General features: G+C 37.7%; 1 protein-coding gene and 1 long non-coding RNA gene across 3 annotated transcripts in view; both read left to right on the forward strand.

Moving 5' to 3' along the window:
• Window positions 1-6,136: 6,136 nt before the first annotated feature.
• LOC134416051 (uncharacterized) lies at window positions 6,137-13,372 on the forward strand. Its single transcript, XR_010027169.1, has 3 exons — window positions 6,137-6,308; window positions 8,790-9,058; window positions 10,895-13,372. It is a non-coding gene; the product is annotated as an uncharacterized LOC134416051 (long non-coding RNA).
• Window positions 13,373-13,440: 68 nt separating this feature from the next.
• SCIN (scinderin) overlaps window positions 13,441-21,667 on the forward strand; it is a 61,141-nt gene continuing 52,914 nt past the window's right edge. Inside the window, exons 1-2 of one of the 2 annotated variants that reach the window (XM_063152218.1) lie at window positions 13,441-16,402; window positions 16,526-16,691. In XM_063152218.1, coding sequence (XP_063008288.1) covers window positions 16,679-16,691 — 13 coding nt within the window. In that variant the 5' untranslated portion in view covers window positions 13,441-16,402; window positions 16,526-16,678. Of the gene's footprint in view, window positions 16,403-16,475; window positions 16,692-21,667 lie in introns of those variants that run through there. The other variant, XM_063152211.1, reaches the window with a different exon arrangement.

A 21,667-nucleotide genomic window follows, 5' to 3' on the forward strand; every position in this document is an offset into this window, starting at 1 on the left:
TCCCTTCGCACATCTGCAACAGTCCCTGTATAATGGGCCACAAAGACATGAATTCTAGAGCAGTTCACTAAAAAATGCTGTGCCTCTAATATCTCAACATTCAGCTGAGTTAAGAGAAAAGGTGTCCAACCTCTGCAGAGCCACCAACAGATGTTATACCATCCCTGTAGTGGGACAGAATAAAGTAAAGACAAAAAGCAAGAGACTAAAATAAAGATAAAAGGAGAAATAAATATGTAAAGAATTAATAGAATAACAAGTTAGCATTTCAGCAAAGGATGGTGAAGGCTCTGTGTTTTCATGGTTCTGTCACAAGGGAACTCTAATACAAAAGTTTAGTTCATAAGTGAGAGGGTGCTTTCACCAACACGCTACGACAAGAAAAGCTTGGCAGAGAGATATTTTGAGAGATCAAAAGTAACATCTGGGTGTTGTTAGATAAGTATTTTCTTTTGAAATTTATTTTATTGCTGAATAAATAAAAGCCTGGCTTTTTTATGCACTGATCTGCTCACATCAATCTGACTCATTATTGTTTTCCATTTATTTTTGGAAGGTAAGGATATTGAATAATGAAAACAAACTCCATCCACCTTGATGTGAATATATTGCAGGTCAGACAATGTGACAAATTAACATAATATAGTGGTTGAATAAATGATTTCCATTTATAAATTAATCTGATTTAGAGCTGTGCATATACACAATCTATTTAAGTTTATATTCAGACTTTGGAAGCAGTGTATATTTATTAACACCTTTGTAGTAATGCAAATTATACTTGATTTGACTTCTGAAACACTGAGCAAAAACTCTTGTGACTTCAGTACTCTTAACTCCTTATTATGCAGTTTAAAATTTAGTGTGTTGGAAAATCATTAGTCAATTTACCTGGAAGAGTCCTGGCTGATATATCTAACCTCAAATGGCAGAGTTTTGTGTTTATACTATAAAGCATTCGAGACAGCAGATCTTCATTACAAAGACAGTGTTCATTTGGCTGTTTCATAAAACTATGCTTAGCTAAAGGACTTTAATGACTTAAAGTTATTCAGCAGAGCCAATATAATTATTTTCATCTATTACAAAAATACGGGGCTTACTGGAAAAATAATTTGTAAGAGGAAATAACTTATATAATTAAAGAAGTAACTTCATTAAGAAAATATGGAATTCTAGTAAAACAAAATTTTTTCTACTGTTTAATAAATTAGTTTCCAATAGTAAAAACATCCTGCAGAAAATGATTTGTATTTAGCAAATGACAACAAAATAATGATTGAAACTTTGAAATGTCTTTCAAAGACAATTGCACAGAACATTTATTAGGTCCCTACTTATTCACAGTGAACAGAACCAGCAGGTATTCTCTTGTTCACTGTCTGCAAGTCTGAAGGTAGAGCTAATCAAGACTTGTCTCAGTTCCTCCTCCCAGATCATGTCCATGCCTCTGGTGCTCTCTGGGACTTGGCAACTCCCTCTTGCTTTTCTGGCAGCTCACTCTCCCCTCTGCCCGGTTTGCAGCCTGTTAAAGACAGTGGTGTGTGAGGAATCACCAGGATGGATCCAACAGAATATTTTAGGAGCTATACTGCATAGTGCTGCAGTACCTTCAGGTTAGGAGCCTGGCTATAGAATTGATTCATACAACTGAGACAGAGCATATTTAATACAGACAGTTGGATTACAAGGATTCAATTTACAATAATCCAGTTGGCTGTAGGAGCACCTCAATCAAGAAACGGCTTCTTCTGGTGTCCTGTTTCTTGTTTTAAAAAGAAATATTGTTCTTGGCTATATTTCTATGAGATTATTTTGTTATGCATTGCTCTTAATTTGTAGAAGTTGGCCTGAGTCATAAATATCTGATACAGATAGGCACTTCTGTGAGGATTAAAGAAGAAAAGGTCTGGAAAGAGAAGTTAAACCCTTGTTTTCCTGGGTATTTACAGATATTTCCCACTCCTCCCTACTTATTTCGGCATGTAGGAATGATATTGTAATTTTGACAACTATAAAAGACTCACAGACTAGTAGCTTTTCAGAATATTTATTATATTGTATACATAGTTCATATCTTGTGCTTAAACTCATTAAACTCTCTGTTGTGTATGAATGTGAGGCATTTGAATAGGCAGTCCAGAGTAGTTGTGGATGTCCTATCTGCCAAATTATTTAACCAAATAAATATAGACTATAAATTCTGAATCACTGTGCCTATCTGTTATAGTGTCTAGCTTTTTATTAATTCAAAATTCAGAGAATACAGTCCCACTGAACTCCAACTCAGAAAAGAGAACATTTCATCAGCAACTAATTCAATTACTCAAAGCCACAGCACTGTAGATTTGCTGTTTTGGTTTGGTCAGCAATTTTAAATAAAATCCTATTTGTGAGGGATTTAGAACTTGGTGATGAAGGCTAAGGCCATAACTTGGCTTAGACTGAGATTATGGGATAATAATTGTTTCAAGGTGTAAGAACACTAAGTATATATAGGTGATAACTATTTTAAAGTGTAAGAATAGCAAATACATACAATCTGATTTTATACACATATAGATATTATATTTTCTGCTCTTACTGGAGAGGAGAAGTATTAAGGGAAGAAAATTACTGTCTGGTTTAATTTAGCTGTAGAAGGGCATTACAAATCACAAGAGATTATTTTTTTCCTGTTTCTACTGCTGACTTATTTTGTGTTTATTTTTTCAGTTCTTTGTTACTTGGAAACAACAGAATTAAAGATTGCTATCACAATGGCAAACTGTGAAAACTGAAACAATTTTTCTTATGACTTTAATTCCACTTTCTAAATTTTCCATTAAAAATAATTTTGTGGTAATTCTCACAATCAAACTTGATGAGACTTTTATTTTTGTGTCATACAATATCTTACATATAACAACTATAAATGAGATGTTTGAAGGCATACCCAGATAAAAGGAGAAATTTATAAGGACTCAAATTGGACAAGTGCTGATGTAGCTTTAAGGTTTCGGGTTTGTTATTGTTTGGTTTGTTATTCTAGGTATCCTAGCTGTTTCTCATGTTTATTACATTTGCAAGAAATAGGAATTGCCCCTGCCAAGACTTTGAGGCTGTTCTATTTTTCCTTCATCTCTGTGAAAGGAATGATGATAAGGAATTATCCTCACAACTCCTTGTGCAGTGCAGAAGAGCCTAAAATAGCTCTGAGCTGCCTGCATTTCTCAACTCCATCACTGAAATGCAAAAGAGCTGTGTTTGCATGACACTGAATAAGAAGACTAATTAGCAACCATGGATGTGTCACCTTGGCCTGGACCTGTAGGCATTGATCCTGGAGTCAGCTGGGATATTTCAGTCTTGCATTCCCTGGTTTGATGAACAACTGCTCAGAGTGAGGGAAATGAAACAGTTATTTTAGTGTAAACCAGGATTTATTCTACTCAGTCTCTAATAAGATTTGAGAAGAAAGAAGTGGATTTATGAAATCTGTAGGCTTGTTCCTTACTTACATGAGTTATAGCAAGGGAACGCTAAGCCCCCATTTAACCTCAAACACCACTGCATATCCTGGTTAAGGAACAATGAAATATTATCCTGTTATCACATACTGATCAGCATTTTATACAGAATCCAAACTGCTGTAATGTAATCTTTCTTCCTGTTGCTCCAGCAGTGGTTTTCAATAATTAATTCTGATTCACATTACCTTTACACTGACTTCAGTGGACATACTCTGATTCTGCATGGGTGCAAGGACTTAATCAGATACACCCAGTGTCTTCTTTCTAATTTTTTTTTACTATTGCTAGGATGTGTCCCTAACAAGTGCCCTGAAATCTTTTTTCTTAGCTGACACAGAAATACAGGGAAAAAGTAGGTCACTACCCCAAGAACCTGAGAAGCTTTCCAGAAGGAAAGAAAATATTCCATTTCTAACAGAGGCTGGAAAGTGGTGATAAGAATTATCTGTTTTCAAAATCAAAAGTAAACTTCCTTTTTTCCTTATTTCTTTTCTCTTTTTGTTGTTGTTGCTGATTCTTTGGAATCAATACAGCATAGAACAATTAAAAAACCCTAAAAAATCAAAGAACACAACATGCTCCAAAGGTCATGCTTATGGTCCTGTCAAGGGATGAGTTTTTCTTATAGTCTTGGTTTGACTGATAACGTGATTGAAAAAAATATACTTTACCACTTTTTCCTTTACCTTTTAGAAATAATGAATGGGAAGATTTTATTTTCTTTTTTGCTCTTTCTGGATTTTTGATGTCTTTTTTTTTCCCCTGAAATACCTTCTCTCAAGGTAAAAAGTCTAGATACTGTTGGCTACAGCTCCAGTGTTCAAGGTTAAATCTGGGTATGATATTCCATCTGTGCTTGCTTGTCCCTAAGACGATTCTGCAGCTCAGACTGGGATCCTGACTAGCTTTACTGCTTTTTCCAGCTTGAACTCTTAAGATCTCCTAAATCTTATTTAAGTCTACAAACAGCTTATATTCAGCTGAAAAGATGAGGTGGTTTTGTATAGGAAAATGTCAAGCCCTCCTGCTATTCCATGGTAGAGCAAAACGGCTTACTCTTTGGCTTTCCTGGGTTTTAAAACGCCTTTATTTTGCAAAGTAAGTAACATGCTGCCATCTGCTGGCCATGAGAAATTATTTTATTTCTTCAAATAACTTAAGGAATACAAGTCTTCAAAGTATTAAGGAAGTTTGTTTGATGTTGTTTTTTCGTCAGTAAAACTGTAGGTATCTAAGCAGCACAACCGTGCAAAGGACCATTTAATTATATCTTATAATTTACTTCAGGATCCCTGGGAAATCCTTCTTACTTGAACAGATACAAAGTCCTATTAAAAAGGTCAACTACAACCTCCAAACTCCTTTTTAGCTAAAAGCCTGAAAAAATGTAAATTTCCTTAAAGACAGAGAAAAAGGTGTACCCTCTCAAAGGATTTTTAATGTTCTTTAAAACCAAAACAAGCAAAAAATGTATTTTCCCAGATAGTCTCTTGGTCCTGACTCTGAAAAATTTAAAAATGTAAATGTTGAAGGACCTGCATGGAAGTGCTATAAACTTATAAATATTTAAGGATGAAAGCTTTTGTTCTTTTCTCTGTTTTCAAAGTAGTATATTTTTTAAGAAGAAAAACAATAGAACAAATGTGATAACTGTTGGGTGGCTCTAGGTTGTTTGTACTTCTGAATTTTGCTTCCTTCTTCATCTCCAGTTAAATTGATTATGTACACAGTCATATAATCTGTAGAATATCTCTCTATAATTTCAAGATGGAATATCAGAAAGGGGGGAAAAAACCCCAAGTGAGCTCTGTTTAATCAGCTGAGAACCATAACTCAGTTCAAACTTGGCCTTCCCTGCTGGAGTGCTGGCCAAAGTTCCAGTGGTGTAGTGACATTCTGCAACCTGAGAGAACAGGTTTTACAATGAAATATCTGGTTGAACCAAAGTAATTTCCAATAGCATACAATGACCATTTGTTAAGATGAAAGGGTAAATAATGTATTTTTGACTTATAGTTTATACTTCACTTGCACATAAGCAAATAGAGAAAATAGTCTATGTGTATGTGGGTAAGTAATCACACCCAATTATACAATCCAGGCCATTTCAAGTGACCATTTCAAGGTGTGTGTAGCAACTATTAAACTGTTCTGTTGGCAGAATGCTTGAAAACTGAAATACAAATGGAAATTAATTCTGCAATCCTGATTCTTGTGTTGTCACTTCTACTAAACAAGATGAATATTTAGGAAATACTGGGGTAAATACTGCTGCTCCTTTCTATTCAGTTGTTTTAGTCAATACGAGCATGCCCAAAGCACAGGCCACCATCAGATTTTACAGGTCATAAAAATATGTTTAGTAAAACATCATTTCATCCATTAGGATAATTGGTGATAGAACAGCACTGTTTTGTTTTCAAATTACTGTTTTCTTTTCCTCAATCATATATTTTCCTTCTAATACCCTTGTTTCCTAGCATATAAGAGAAGCATATTGAACTTCTGGCCTTGTTGCTAGGTTTCAAGCTGCATTTATGCAGTCTACTGAGACATTCTTTTCTTTTTTGAATTCTGAATCAAGTCCCAAGGCAACAGTGCCCTGTTTCTTAGCAACACAGATGGGTAGACTGCATATTCCATCTCTTTTGTACAATGGAAGAATAAACAATTCCCTGAGTAAGTGTGTGCTGCAAGTCCATTACTTCACTTAATTTCCTGGAGAAAAGAGGAAAGGAAAGCCTTCTGTGGTACAGCAGATGAAGTTTGTCTGGAAGTCCCTGTCTCTGCAGAGTGGTGAGTCATATCTCTATTTTTTCTGTTCTCTGCATCTCTCTGGGGTCTTTATTCACCACTGTGCATATGAATCTGTAGGTACTTTGCATCAGTGAATTCCAGTTTCTAAGATACAAATAGAGGCATCAAAAATCAATGGTAACAAAGCTGGCAGAGGTGGGATGTGTAGAAGTACACAGACTTTTTGCTTTGGTGAAATTAATGCAGAGTCATAGAATGGTATAGCTTTAGAAACTCTGGATGCAAACCCTTGGTTTTAGGAAGGAAATTAGGGCTAGAGAAAATAGGTAGTGATTAAGAGGTAAGGAGGAAATGTGCATTCATGCAACAAACATGTTAGTAGTCTGTTACCTGTGTTTGAAATGGAGAAAAGTTATCCTTTTAACACAATCTCTGCAGTTTTAGGCAGTTTTGAGTGTTAGGCAGTTTTGAGTGTTAGGCAGTTTTGAGTCTTTTTGGGAATACAGGCAAATTCTGAATTTTGCTGCCTTCAGATTATGGGACTAACTTTATCGTGGAGGGGGAGGAGTACAAGAGAAGGACACACAGCTCTGCAGAGCTGAACATTTCTGCTCCTGCTGCCTGCGGAGGGGCAGGTGCATACATCATCTTTTCACGATGGCAACAGCAGCAATGCAAAGTTTCGGACAGTCGAATTTTAGCACAGAGTAGAAGAACAGAAGCACTTGTGCTCTTCATCCCACTAACCTTGGGACGTACGTGCTTTACCTGGACCTTAAGCTGGCCTAGTCAGTCTGCCAATATCTAAGTTTAGTTACAAAACAAGAAAGGGCTGCTTTACATGTAGAAAGAATCAACAGTCAAATTCTTCCCAAAATTTATTATATGATGAGGTAAACACAGCAGCTGGCTATGGTGGGGCAGCTGGTTTGCCTGTAGACTGCCCACGCACACTTGATGGGAACCCTGGGCCACCTCAGAACACAAAGTGCCCACTCAAAGTCCCTACTAACCTCCTCATAAGCTGCAGCGGGGCCAGGTTGTGCTTCAGTGTTTGGATAGCCTGAGTATGATCTGTGAAGTAGAGAATGAGTTTTGGACCCTTCCCAAAGGCTGTCCTGCATCAGGGATCTGCTGCAGCTGGAAGTGTTCCAGCTGTGTGGTCCTGGGCTGGAAGGAACCTGTCCTGGCAGCACAGCACAGCTGAGCATGGCCTGGGAACCAAAATCACCTGAAAAAAAAGAGCACAGAAATGTGACCTTCCAGAAGTAATTTGTGGGTACTTGATTTATCTCCAGTAAGCTGCCCACTCAAATCATTGTTCAGAAACACAGCTTTGTTGGTAAGAACATATTTCCACATGCCCTTATCCTTCAATGGACCATGACCTTCTTTTAGGAAAAAAAAAAATTCTTTTCTCAGAATGAAGAAGTACAAAGAAAAGAAATTTGTAATGTTAGAGCTTTCCTTCAGGTTTCCTGAGCATTGAGTATTAGATTAGGAAAAATTTGTTTTTATTGTGTTTGGGCCTGCTGCAATACCCTTATGATCCATGTCTTTCTTTCAGATTTTCAGGGCACAAAAGGAGCTCTGTGTAAGAAAGATAACAGTCTGTGAGTGGCTCTTAGTCACAGAGATAAAACAGAAAATATGGATAAGGTAGTATCTACATCCAGTTTGTGCACCAAGCTAAATACTTTACTGCCTATTTAAGGTGATAATCCTGCTCCAATGGTTCTTCATCCTGCCCAGAGGCATCCTTGGGCGTGGGAAAGGACCTTCTTCTACCTCTGGGCAAAAAGGAAGAAGTTCATGGCACTGGCTGACCAGAAAGCCCATGGCAGGACATAACATCTGGGCACTTATTAGGATGCGGTACAGCAATGGGGTAGGTCTAATTAACATTGTGTCCTGGGTGTGCCCAGGAATGCAGAGAAAGATGAAAATGCATCAGGATTAATGGAGAGCAGAGCTTCAACATTTCCCTCTCCTGAGGTTCTTTTTGTCACTACTGCTTGTACAAAGTGACACTGGTGTGCTCCCAGTTGTGCCCCAAACCCTGCTGTGCTGCCCTGCATGTGCACTGGTTTAGTCTCCTGTGAGGGATGTACTGCTTAAAAAGACAAGAATTAAAATATGAAAATAGGGTGTATTTGTGTTGTTACATAGTGATGAGCACTTCAGGTAAAATGAAATTCAGAGCTCCTGTTCCTACAGGCTGGTATGAATGTGTAAATTCCTAACATCCATGCTTTTGACTTCAGATGGGCTTTCTCTAGGTTCAGGAGCTTCCTTCATCAGGTTACTTTGCAGAAGTGAAAGACAGAACCAAAAAGCAGTATTTCTTCATCTAAGCACAGGTACAAAATAATATTAAAGTACAACCACGTATGGTTGTACTTTATCTTCAGTGAAAGTGCTAGGTTGTGCAGACAAGTATAGTCAAAGTAGCAATCAGTAATAAATGTACTCTTGTGTGTGTGTGTTTGTGTGTTGGGTTTTTCTTTTTCTTTTTGCCAGGGACTGCAATATTTAAGAAGAAAAAATTAATCATCAGGCCATCATGTTCATCCTCCATCAAGAAGAGAGAAAAATTTTCTTTGAAACTCAAGGAAAATTTTCTGCAAGCCTTGACTGCCCTTTCTCACAAGAGCAAACTGTAGTGAAGCAATCCAAAGCCAACAAGATTTATGGCAGAAACAATCTCCTGATTTTAGATACCAGCTCCGTAAGCCATCCAGCCTTCCTCAGAAGCCACAAGGAAAGGGAAAGGGGGAACTGAGACTTCAGTGAGTATCATTTTGGCAAGTTTCAGTGCTTGGAACTAGACCTGATGTCATCGCAGTCCATTTCCTCGTACTCACTCCATTTGCAAATTTGCTTTTTTTTTTCTTAATTGCCTTTGATTTTATCATATCGCCTTTCCAGAAAGCTGTTACTCTTTGTTCTGTGATTTCAAGATTTTATTTCCTTTGATGAAATGATGAATTTCAATCTTGTGATTTCAATGAGGATTCATTTGGCAAGGTTTGGTCCATCTCACTGCACTCCATGTTATCCCAAACCATTTCATTGTATTCATTCCACTTCCAAATTTCCTTTTTTTAAATTGCATATTATTGTATTGTTTCCCAATTTCAGAGTGTTTGTTACACTTTGTTCTCTGATTTCAAGATTCAATTTCCTTTCATTTCATGAAAGGAAATGAAACCTTGCAATTTCAATGAGTGTGAATTTGACAAGGTTGGTCCATTTCCCTACACTTCATATCATTCCGTTCCATTGCATTGTTTTCACTTTGTTTCAAATTTTTTTAATGGTGTTTCACTTCTGTGATTTCTTTTGTCTATTCACTTCACTTGGGTTCCTGAATTCATTGCATATAACTATGGCAAATTTCAGTCCTTTTCACTCCACCTGATTTCATCCCACCCAATTTGGTTGTAGTGATTTCCACATTTTCTTTTTTTTTTTTTTTCCAATTGCATTTGATTTTATCATATGTCCTTTCCAGACTGTTTGACTTCCTGCACTCATTTTAAGATTTTATTTCCTTTCAAGAATGGAAATTCTCCACAGACAGAAACCTACTCCCTAACCCTAACTCTAAAATGGCATCCTTTGTGGTGGTGCCCAGGTGTGGTTAGGGCTGGTGTTATTTTTACCTTACCTAAAAGCAACGTGTGAAGTTTATTCTACAGCTAACTTCAATTGTCTTGGTTCTAGGCATGGTGGCTTTTCTGATGTGAAAATGTATTTTCTTTTCCAAATGCAGTATGAAGCTAATTTACCAAATTCTGTGACAGGTTACGCCAGAGGTCCTTGCAATCTGAAGTTAAAACCACAGCATTTGACATAGCAAATGTGTCTTTCACAATGAGCACGCTTATTGTGTTAGAGAATTTAGGAACACTACTTCAACAGTAGGGAGCAGGAATAAGAGCACAGCACCCTCAAACCTGTCTTAAGTGGCCTTAGGTGAAACTTGAAGACCAAAGAGTAATTTTCCCCCCAAGTTTCTGTATTAGAGAAATTTCACTTCCAAGCTGTAAATAAGAGTCAGATCACAGAAAATACAGTAGTTCACTCATGGACCCTTTGATCCAAGGACACCTGATGCAAGCAGCATTACTAGCTGAAAACTGCTTGTTAATGTTGATTTTTCTGATAAGACCGCAATTTCAGCCTTCTAATGGGGGTTGTTCCCAGGCAACTGGTTCAAGTCCAATGTCTGCTGTACTCACTGTAGATACAATAGTCCATATCTGCATTCCTGCTGTGGTGGATGGTCCAGAATGGGTGCCTGCCCTCTAGTGTTTCTATAGCTTCACCTCCTGTAAGAACAGCTTTGAAAATAATTAACTACACATAAATTAAAGTACACACACATACATACCATGTAGCATAAAACACTACTTTCTTTGTATGCAAAGGCAAAGGGCAAGGCTTTGTTCACAGCAATGCCATGGACAGAATATTTTTTGCTTATAATGTTTGTTATACATGTCTGAGTTCTCCTTTTTCTGTATCCTAGCTGATTAACAATAAGCATAGCTTTTCAAATCTTAGAATCCAGACAGTTTTTCCTATAGCTTATAAATAAACTGTTTGCTTAATATTGTCAGATCCTGAACCTGAACCACTGAAAGGAGAACAAAAGGACTCTGACAGGAGATTTCTTACCTACAAGCCTCATGAAAGCAAGTGAGCTGCTACTGCCAAGTAGTCCCTGGCCACCTAAATCTGCTTCATTACTGGTTAGTCAAATGGAAAGAAAACTTTTTTCTTTTCTCTGCATCAAAATATTTTGAAATAACAATAACAAAATAATAGTTATATTAATTTCAGAATATTTTGAATCACCCAGTCTTGAGAGGATATCTGGCATATCCTAAGGGAAATGTCACTGTACTGGAGATCTAGGGACATGGACCATTCATTTCCTCTAACTTTTCAAGAGCATGAGTCTTTCTCTAGCTCTCGTTGAGAGCTTTGATGGAGTTGGAAAGATAGTCTGTTGTAGAACATTTTCTTATTTCAGCCTTTAGCAGAAAATTACACAGTATTGCATGTGGTAATTTATTTTTAGGAATCAAGATGTCCATATCAGACTGTTCAAAGACACTGACTATTTCAGAATAAGCAGATGCTGGATGAATGTTTTTATGGTTTGCATATACACACCAAACTCTTAAATGTAGATATCTACAAACCAGAATACCTTTGCTTATAAAACAGCTCCAGTTTGCATCACTGCAGACTAACAAATACAGCATTGAGGAGATAATAATAACAGTTATATATTTATATAACTGTAAATACCAGCATGGAGCAGAAACACACTAATGCACTTTGTCTGGTATATTAGTGAGTATTTGACCTCTTTCCCTTAGGCCCCAGTTTCTGAAATAGCATGGAAATCAATTTTTCTACTTAACAAATTCCCCTCACTATTGCTAAAAATTACTTACCAACAGGTCCAAATCACTAATTCTTTTTATAATCAGCCCCTCAATTATGTGGAGATAAAGGCACAGCCCATCAAGCTCCAGGTAACTACAGGTGCTGAGTGCCATCATGAGCTTGCTTTGGAAAGTGCCTGTCCTCTGCACCCAGGAGCTGGGGATCAGCAGGCTGTGCCAAAACAAATCCTCATACATTCCCTCTTCCTTCAATAGACACATCTGCTTTTCTCTTGACTCTGATTACTGGGAATGGACTGCTGAAAGCCCCCACACAGTCAGGTAGTTTCAATTCCTTTTCTAAGCAGTGTGTGTGGATGTTGTGTGCAACAGGGGTAAGCACTTTTTAGTCATAGCCTGCCTTGCTGAGGGCTTTGGAGGTATATCCAGAGCCATACTTGGACACAAATCTCTAGACTTAAACTGTGTGTAAGCTGCACGGTAAATGCATCCCAGGAAGTGATTTAGCACAGAAAATTGCATATTGGATCATTTTGCCTTTTCTAAAGACACTGTGGATAGCTGGGGACACTAGTAAAAATCCTTTATGTGAGGATCTCCTGGCCCTGTGTGCACTGTTGTGGAGGTTGGCATTTCTCCAGGATTTCCCAGATCCAGCACTTGAAAATAAAAATTATGCAAGATATTGACAATAAAAAAGTGCATATTTTTTGTTCAAGAGGGCTTCCTGTCAATTGCAATGAATCTCCAGACATTGTTTGAAATTTGCAGTTCCCCAATTTTCAGCTTGGAAAGGATAAAGTCCCCAGTCTGCTTGTAAATGACTCATTTCCTGAGTGCCACACAAACCCAGCTAGTTAGAGGTGATTTCTCTGTGCATGGCAAATGAAAGGCTCTGGAAAAACTGAAATTCAGAAGTTGTTAGGATCTGGAGCTCTTGTTAGAGCTAGACCTAATCATAAGATAATAGTATTGTATCTATACTAATCATGAATCATGATCAAGTTTTAGCTGGACCTCCCCTTAGTGATAGGAGTGGCAGTATAATCTAATGACACACATGGAAGGCCTTCAAAGGAATGATATTGACTTGGTCCTTTGACAGATGGAGAAAAGGAGGTAAATGCAGAGCATTTACCTGCAGAGCAGGTAAATTAATTGCCCCAAAAGCCTGAGGGAAGAGTCAGTTTCAGACAAATTCCTGCAAGTACTTTTGGTCTCTTATAATACATGTGAAGGCATTTCTAATGCTCCTGAGGAAAAGAGGAATGAACTTGTCTTTAACCTCTGTGCATGACAGCTCATCTTTAAAAATGTGGGTGTCTTCATTATGACCAACAAGATGGAGGCAGCCCCTTGTGCCAGTCTGCCCTGGAGAGTGAGACACACAGACATGTTACAGACACTCATTTCCTGCCTTAGGCAACTTTACTCTTTCACTTAGAAGAGTCAGGAAAAAACCACAGAGTTGCTCTGCAGTGAGGTGAGTGAAATTGCTGGAGACCCTGGAGTACAAAGGTTATTAAGGAAACAAAGGTGCCTACTATAAATCTATGCACGGATAATCCTCTTTACTCCCAAATATACAATAAGAAATATCCTAAGAATATAAACAGAGAGGTTTTTTTTTTTAATGTTGGCTTGTTTTGTTTACCTACTTTGTTTCTGATATGTTATATATATATATATATATATATATATATATATATATATATATACACATATGTCTCATATATATATAAGACAAACCCAACGATTTCTGTTAAGAGCACTGTGAAGAAGTGTAAAGTTTTCTTTTCTTCCAACAGCACATCCTTGCAACAAAACAGCTTTAAGAGCATTACTGCTACTGGCAGGACAGATACCTTGCTTCCAAATTCCTACAGGGGTGTGACACTCAGCTGTAGCTCTTGTGAAAGGCAGCTGCAGTGCTGTTACCCAGCTGTGCAGACAGAAGCCCCCATTACCCACCCAGGCCTGCCAATACAGTGCAGCGGCTGGATCTGAAAATGCTGATAATGCTGCTTTGCAACATGGAGATTGAGAGGCTCTCCAGAGAGCAGTTCTGCCTGCACTGCAGTGTTGGCTTGGTGCATGGCAGCAGCATCCAGCAGAGCCCAGCAGGAGAGCAGCGTCACTGGCATTCTGCTGTGTCCCTGCATCACTGCCCATTGTGCTCTTTCATAGGTACATGTGCAAGAGGTGCAGCACCCAAGCAGAGTGCTCTGACAGCTCTTCATGCTGGCCTCAGATTAGCATCAACCTGTGCCCCTGTTACACACTCAAACTCAGAGTCCAGGGGGGCCTGAGACTGCCCTGCAGACATGTTTGCTATTCAGGCTGATCTCAATCTCCTCTGGCACATTTTGCAAAGCTCTTATACTTCAGAGTGTGGTTTTGCATCAAGGGCTGGCTAAAGTGATGTTCTCGTGTCTCAGCAATTAGAGATACAGGCAAAATCTCTTCATTCTTTTTACTTTTGCATGCTCATTGTGGGGTTGGAAATGCACTGTAAGTGCTGCTGACAGCTATGTCAGCTTTTGGGCACACAGTCAACTTCAGTGTGAGCACCTCTTAGCCCAGCACATGAGTAATGCACAGTAGCCATTACCAAAAATGTCACTGATCTATTTTTCCATTACCTTCAGTGTACTTTGAAACAGGCTTAATGGAGGTGAATTACTTTGTTTCAGGCAGCACTATGAGATTGTTCCTTTAGAAACTGCTTTATGAAAACCACTGCAGCCCATACAGATGCAGAAAGAATGTGGATACTTTCTGAAATCCTGAAAGGAAGAAGCAGGTTTACAAATTAACTGTAAATACTGTGATTTCATAAATTACCAGAAGGACCAATTTTGTTACACAAAAGTATGTTCAGATCTGTCACCCAGATGACTCTATAAAGGCAAAACCCTAGTTCTGTAAGTTATTAATGCTAGTATTTTGCATATGTATAGAACTCATCCTATACATCTTTATCATAAAACAAACTTTATAATAAAACAGATTTCAAGGTGTCTGCTCAGTACATCCTCTGCCATCCCCCATAAAAATTCAAATTCAAATTGGGTTAGATTTAGCTGTGTCCACTGTGATTTCTGGAACTCATGAATGATTACCATGCAGGTTAAAATCAGGTGAATTACACACAGGACTTTAAGGAAAGACTGGATGTGGCACTTAGGGCTGTGGTCTAGTTTCCAAGGTGATGTTAGGTCATAGGTTGGACTTGATGATCTCAAAGTTCTTTTCCAGCCTAGTTGATTCTGTGTTCCTGTGACTCCTAATTCTAATCTAAGATTTTTCAATACTTGTGTAACTTTGATTACGTTCTTTGCCATGAATTTATCCCAAGTTCAACTGAAATACACTTTTCTACATTCTTCCTCCATGACAAACCCATGCATTTGAAAATGTTAGCATGTACACCCAGAGTATTCAGGTGGTCATCAAATTTTAAGTACTGTTGAAAGTGATACTGAGCCTTTGAAATACCAAGTTTTATGCCTTTCCTGTGGAACAAAATCATAAAAAGACACTAAATAATCGACTTAACAATGTACTAAAAATCTAACTTTTAAAGAATTATTTATTAAAATCTTTCTGAGACCTGATTTACAGAAGACAGTAAAGATAGCAGGTTGGTTTGCAATAAAATAAATCTTGTATTGACTGCAGTTAAAATTAATATACTGGAAAAAACAGAAAAATAATTTTCTGCTAGATACTTCTCTGCTCCATTGAGTATTGCTTTGAGCAATTATACCTTATCATGTTGTGCTGATAGCAGTGGGGTAATTTTATTACCTTAATAACACAACTGCATTTAGCTAACACTGCACTATTTAGTTCATGTAAGGAAGAAAAATATTAATTTGTTTTAAATAAGAGTCTGTCTTTAATAAGCCACTAACTGCATCCCAAAAGACATATAGAGACCTGTGCAATGCTAAATAAAGGGGTGAAGTCAAATGAAAAATATTATGGGATTCCTCTTTTCACTTAGATGAGAATAATGCCCTCTTGTCCTTCGACACCAACCACTGTAACAGCTCAGGAAGTGCTAGGACTGTTCTGATTGAATTTTGTGCACACCATGGTGAAGGACAACAAGCAGGGGTGAGACTGGGAAAGAAGAGGGAGCTGTGGAGTCATGGGGAGAGGGCTTTGGAAGAGGCAGTGGCATGTGCATAGCTGGACAGGCAGCTGTGGCTGCAGGCTGCCTGTACATGGTTCTTTCATAAAGAGTCTGTTTAGTTTCAGTACCCTGGGATTTCCTCAAGTTACAAACCAGCAGACAGTGTGTGAAACACAGAAACTCTATTCTATAACTGCTTAAAACATCAAGCTTTATAACATTGGAGTGCTACTTTTCCTCCACAGAGGCCTTTTCTTAGCTGGAAAAAGTAAATCAAGGAAGTGTCTGTCATGCAGGTTGTACTAAAATTATGCTTTGGAAAATAAACTTATCTGTAACAACGTGTTCTTCAACTGACTCTGCCTGTCATATTTTACTTCGTAAAGAGAAACAGGTTATTTTCACTTGCTTCTTACTTGCTTATTTGAAGAAAATGGTAGTCAAGCAGTGATGGTTATTTCTTGAATGTTCATCTCAAGAGATGGATAAAAAAACAGCAATTGCGTGACAGCCAGCGGAATGTCAAAACACGGGAGCCATAACAAGCTGCGTTCCTGCGTGTTTTTCCTGTGAGTATAATTGTTCTTGTTGATAATTATGTACTTTTGAAAGTAAATAACAAAATGTTACCAGTGAAAATAACTAAAAACAGAGAAAATCAAAGGATAACAAAGGAATTTTTCTGTTCCCAGCAGAGGAAATTTTCTGACCTTGTGGAGAAGGCAAGGAAGGAAAGGCCTGTACTGGAACAAATGTTGAAATATGCACTCGTCCTTCTGATTGTGTCCCTCTGATTATGCCTTTAAAACTGGCTGGCATGGCCTGTGCAGAATGTGAACCCTAGCATGCAGGAGCTGTGTAAGTGTGTCATGTTGGCTACCTTGGATTGACCAAGTGAAATCCTTCTCTCGAATCCAGGAAAGGCAAAGCCTTAAGTGCCTTCCATATCTGCAATTTCAAGCACACTGTCCATGTACATAGTTTTCTGTTGCAATGTCATTCAAAAAAAAGAGTCCAAAATTTATAAACTTATTTATTAACTTAATTGTGATGGGGTTTGTGGGGGGTGTGTTTGTTTACTTTGTTTTGGTTTCCTTTTTTTCCTAGCATCGCACAGCATATCACAGTTGCACAACATTGTAGGTCTTGTAAGACTGGGTATCACCCATTCTTTTGGGTGATACTGTTTAGGATTTTATTTTTAGAAGTAAAAATTTGAGAAATGTACTCTCAGAAGTTATATAGGAAGGGGTATATGTTTGTGATACAGATACCATTTATGTTTGGCTTCTGGCAGGTCTAGTCAAGAAGGCTTGGAAATATGGAACAGGAGAATGTCAGAGACCTCAGAGCATTGCACAGAGGGGGTGGGATGGGATTTAAGCTAGCAGGATAAACTGAAGACCCAGGGAAAAGACCTAAGGTACTGATCTGGAAGAAAAGTTAAAGGCTGCTTGGTATCTGTTCAACAGTTTTATTCTGGAAGCAGTGCATGCTGTAGATCTGTTTGGGTGCACACGTACATACAATATTTGTTATAACCTGCCCCAGAAGGGGAGGGTAAGCCAGGTACTTGATAACAGATCCCTAGGGGTGTATTAGAGTGAAATAACACTGAATGATCAGTGTTTATAAATATATATATATCTGTAGAGTTTATTTTAGAACAGTTTGGTTACAATGGAAAGCACTCCGTAGACATTTTTGTTATTATCTATAATAATAAAAAAGCATAAAGATAACACTTCAGAAAATGTCTAAGGGAAAAGATAGAAAGGATAAGAGTAGAAAGATACACAGTTAACATCTGTGGGTCCAGCAGGAAGATTTGGTTGCAATTTTGATGAGTGATGGTGGCACTCCTGATTCATTGGGAATGGGGAAAGCCCACAAAACACAAAGTTGAATGGGTTAACATACTCTCCTCTTGGGGTGAGGAGTTTTACACCGTATGATGAAACATTTTGGGGGTCTTGGATGATTTATGGTCCCTTCTGAGACATTACAGCTGCCTCTCATCAGCACAGTTGAGTGAATTATGGCCTGTGGATGAATATCCCTGTACTTCCCCAGAGAGGAGTTTTCACATCTGAGCCAATTTTCCAAGAGAGAGCCCTGGAGCGATAAAAAGCACTGTCTCACCTTCCAGGATCTGCTTGTTATTGGCCTCTTCCTTTAGCTGGCTCAGACCCCAGCTTGTAGCCCCCGTGGTGGAGGTGCACCCCCTCTGTACGTGGGTGTTACTTTGCCCCAGGTCAGCAGAGCACTCTGTGGCTTTTGCAAATGGCCAATTGTCTTGAGTCATTGCCATTAACATTCCGGTCTCTCACGCATTATTAACATGAAGGAAATAAGGGGATGACAAATATCAGAAACATTAGGTTTTAAGCCTGTTTTTAGTGAGAAAATTAATTTGTTCTGGGAGTCATGCCTAATGCTAGCTGGGATTGAGAGTGTGTAAACGAACTGCAAAATTCACTGTTTCAAATCACTTATGCATTTTACCCTTGTTTATTTTATTTGGTATCTACCCTTTGTCAGTGGACAATCAAATAGGAAGAGGAATCAGAACTAGGTCTGCAGAGATAATGCAGTGTGTCCCTGAGGAGATGCCTTCTCTAGGATAATAGGCTCCTTAAAACAAGAAACTGAGAAAGTGTATTGATTCCTATAAGATTAACTTTTGCACTGGCACTAAGGCTGAGGGACATGTATGATTTACTGATCAGACCTCAGATGATGGGAAATGTGTGTTCTTCTGATTTTCTCTCTTGTTCTTGTTCCTGATGAATGGCAAAAAAGCCTAACAATATATTCCTCCATGCCTTTTCTTGTCACTTAGATTATGAAAACAACTTCAAAATAAATGTTGTGTTGGTAGGTCAACATTTAATGTCAAGGCACCTCCATGCTGTCTTGCTATAGCGCTAATCAGAAAACAAAGAGGTTGGGTTTGTTTCCAGTAAGTATGTCTCAGACTCTTGAAACAGGAATTTAATTTAAAATAGATCTCTTTCTGCAGACCTCTTGAGCAATATCAAGATCTCATCTTGAACATGGGCTGCCATGAGATAATTATTTTAGAAGTTGCCTTCAGTAGGATTGCAAATGTCAGCAGCTTTTGGGGAGATTAGGATACTTTCAATACCTCAGAGTAATGGAGGAAGTTAATTTTATAAACCTGGTGCTCCTGATGTAGAAACGGATGTTTGGATGCCTTTGTTCTTCAGAGAACTTTGCTTTCAGATCTGTTAGATTCACCAATAAATATAAGTGATCTGAGAAACAACTCATTTAACTGGGGAAGGCTGATCAGGAAGCTTTGCTGCCCTGTTGAAACTGAAGCAGTGCTGAGACTATTAACTGAAATGCTGTGACAGGACTTTTGTTACTGATCTTGGTGTTGTGTTGGCAGTTTGGCTAATACATAAATGCTGACACACAGTAACAAAGTCCATAATTCTCAAACGTGTTATTCTTGGAGAGTGTAAAACCACTTTCATTAATGAAAGTATAACAGAACACTTGTGCTTAAAAAAATAAATGTGAGGCATAACCACTTTCCTATATGAACTTGGTAAGAACTGGGTGTTTTGAACACTCCAGAAAATCTTTATTTTTTTCAAGCTGGTGTACTAAATCCAAGAAACCTTCAAGCAGACTTTTTTCACAAAGTCAGAAAAGATAAATCCTTCCTCTTTTCCTCCCCTTCTTTTCTGCTTCAGATAATCCAGTGACTTAGGTAAGTGTTCATGGTCAGTGAATTAAAAACTGATACAAGCTTTTAGAAGCTGTTTCAAATTTTATGTGAATGTTAATGAATGTTTTTTAAAAAAATTAGTTTCAATACATGGTTTCCAAATCCAGGATAAGTTTTTGTGTGAGATTTGATGAAACTGAGGAGCTACTCTGTATTTAGAAAACAGCCATACCACTGCAGTGAACTGTGTTATTTTGAAAATTTTTAAAAGCTTAAAGAAGTTAAGCTTTTAAATGAGTTAAAAAGTTAAATAATCTTACAACTGTTTTGCCTGGAATAGAGGATCTGGCCTATTCCATGGATATCTATCACTGAAATCAGCTACAATGAATTCTCCTTCTGTGAGAATTCAGAGGCACTACTTGCTAAATGGGGGTAGAAGATGCACATGCTGTGAGTACTCTGCTTTTCACTCCCAGCACCTTTAAATGCACAAATGCATTGACATAGTCTTCATGCAAGAGAAAAAGAGACCTCAGAATGACTTTATTTCAAAACACACTTGAAACTAGAAACTTATAAAAATATATCCTTTCCTGAGGATCTTAGTTTAACATGGCACAATGGTTGTTCCTTTCTGTATTAATTTCAATGAACTTCTTCAGACAAGTTCATATCAAGGAAATAATGAGGGAAACACTATTCTACTATTTAAGAGTGCAATTAAATAAATGAAACTTAAATCTTCCCTCAGATTAGATAACTACCATCAGTTTTGCTCATTACCACTTTTCTATAGATTTGATTGTTACCCCTTCCCTCTTTGTGAGTAGCCTTCTTGAAGAGCCACTGGTTTATACAGATGGAGAAGATTCTTTTCCCTGGGATCTCTGCACTCTCCATACTGCCATATCCAATATTTCAGGCACTCCTTCAACAGATTTAAAGACCTCTTGTTGGAGAGTTGGACTTTAGTGGATGTTGCATATTTAATAAATGCGTCCAGAAGATGACGTGCTCTCTTCAAATTGTTCTTGAATTCTTGTTTCTTAGTAAAACTCTCTTCCTCTTCTCTCTTCCTCAATTCTACTTAGATGCTTTTAACTTTAATTACTGCACTGATGGTCAATGGAAGTGTGCCTGTTTCCTTGTACCTCTTTTCCAAGTGTTCAAAAATAACTTTAGCCATCCAAACCTTAAGCTGCAATATAGAAATAAGAAGCTTCCATTATCACTTCTTAACACACAAAATATCATTAGGAAATCACAGTCAGACCAAATTTACAGTATTTTCAAATTCAAAATGGATAATCATACACTTTGACATTTACAGAATATACAGACAAATTCTGTAACTACCTTCTAGTAGCCCTCTTTAGGTTATGTATTTGAACTTTTGTAAATAATTAAATACATAAATATAGAAATCAGGGTTTGATTCCCATCTATCCTTTGCAATATTTTTTTCACAAAGCAGTATGCACCTGAGTCCCAGCAATACTGTGGAAATTTATAAAAGCATGTGAAAGAGGCTTTGTAGTAATAATCAAATGTATTATCTGATACAAAATAGCCTTATTTTAATTAAATGCTGACTAATAATTTCTGGTCAGTACTTCAGACTGTCTCAATAAAGAATGGCCTTTCCATTTTTCTAGTTTAAATAAATACACACTGATTCACTAAAATTTGAACTTTTTGAAAAGGGCTGGAACTTTTTCCCCATGGAACTTGAGACCACTATATCTCAATATAAGAAAGAAAACTTAAGGATCAGTGGGATGGTCTTGGTGAAAGTTACTAGGTCCCATAGAGAACAGCATGATTTATTCCTTTGGTAGCCCAAATGAGCATGTAATGTGGACAGGATGATTAATAATTTATGGGAAACATGGCAATATTATCTAGATAGTCAAAATAAAATTATGAACCTGAGAATATATTTTTTTAATCTTACCTAATCTCACGATCATCACATGAAATGTCATGTCACAGGAACATAAAGGAGACCTGTCTTTTGGAAGATAGGTGATTTGTGAAGGAGTGCTTCAGTTCCCTCTCTCGAACTTCTGAAATACAATAAATAATGCTATAATACTGTGGCTTGAGATGAACATAAGATCAGAATTTATTG

Source organism: Melospiza melodia, chromosome 1 (assembly GCF_035770615.1).
Source record: "Melospiza melodia melodia isolate bMelMel2 chromosome 1, bMelMel2.pri, whole genome shotgun sequence".
NCBI classification, from domain to species: Eukaryota; Metazoa; Chordata; class Aves; order Passeriformes; family Passerellidae; genus Melospiza; species Melospiza melodia.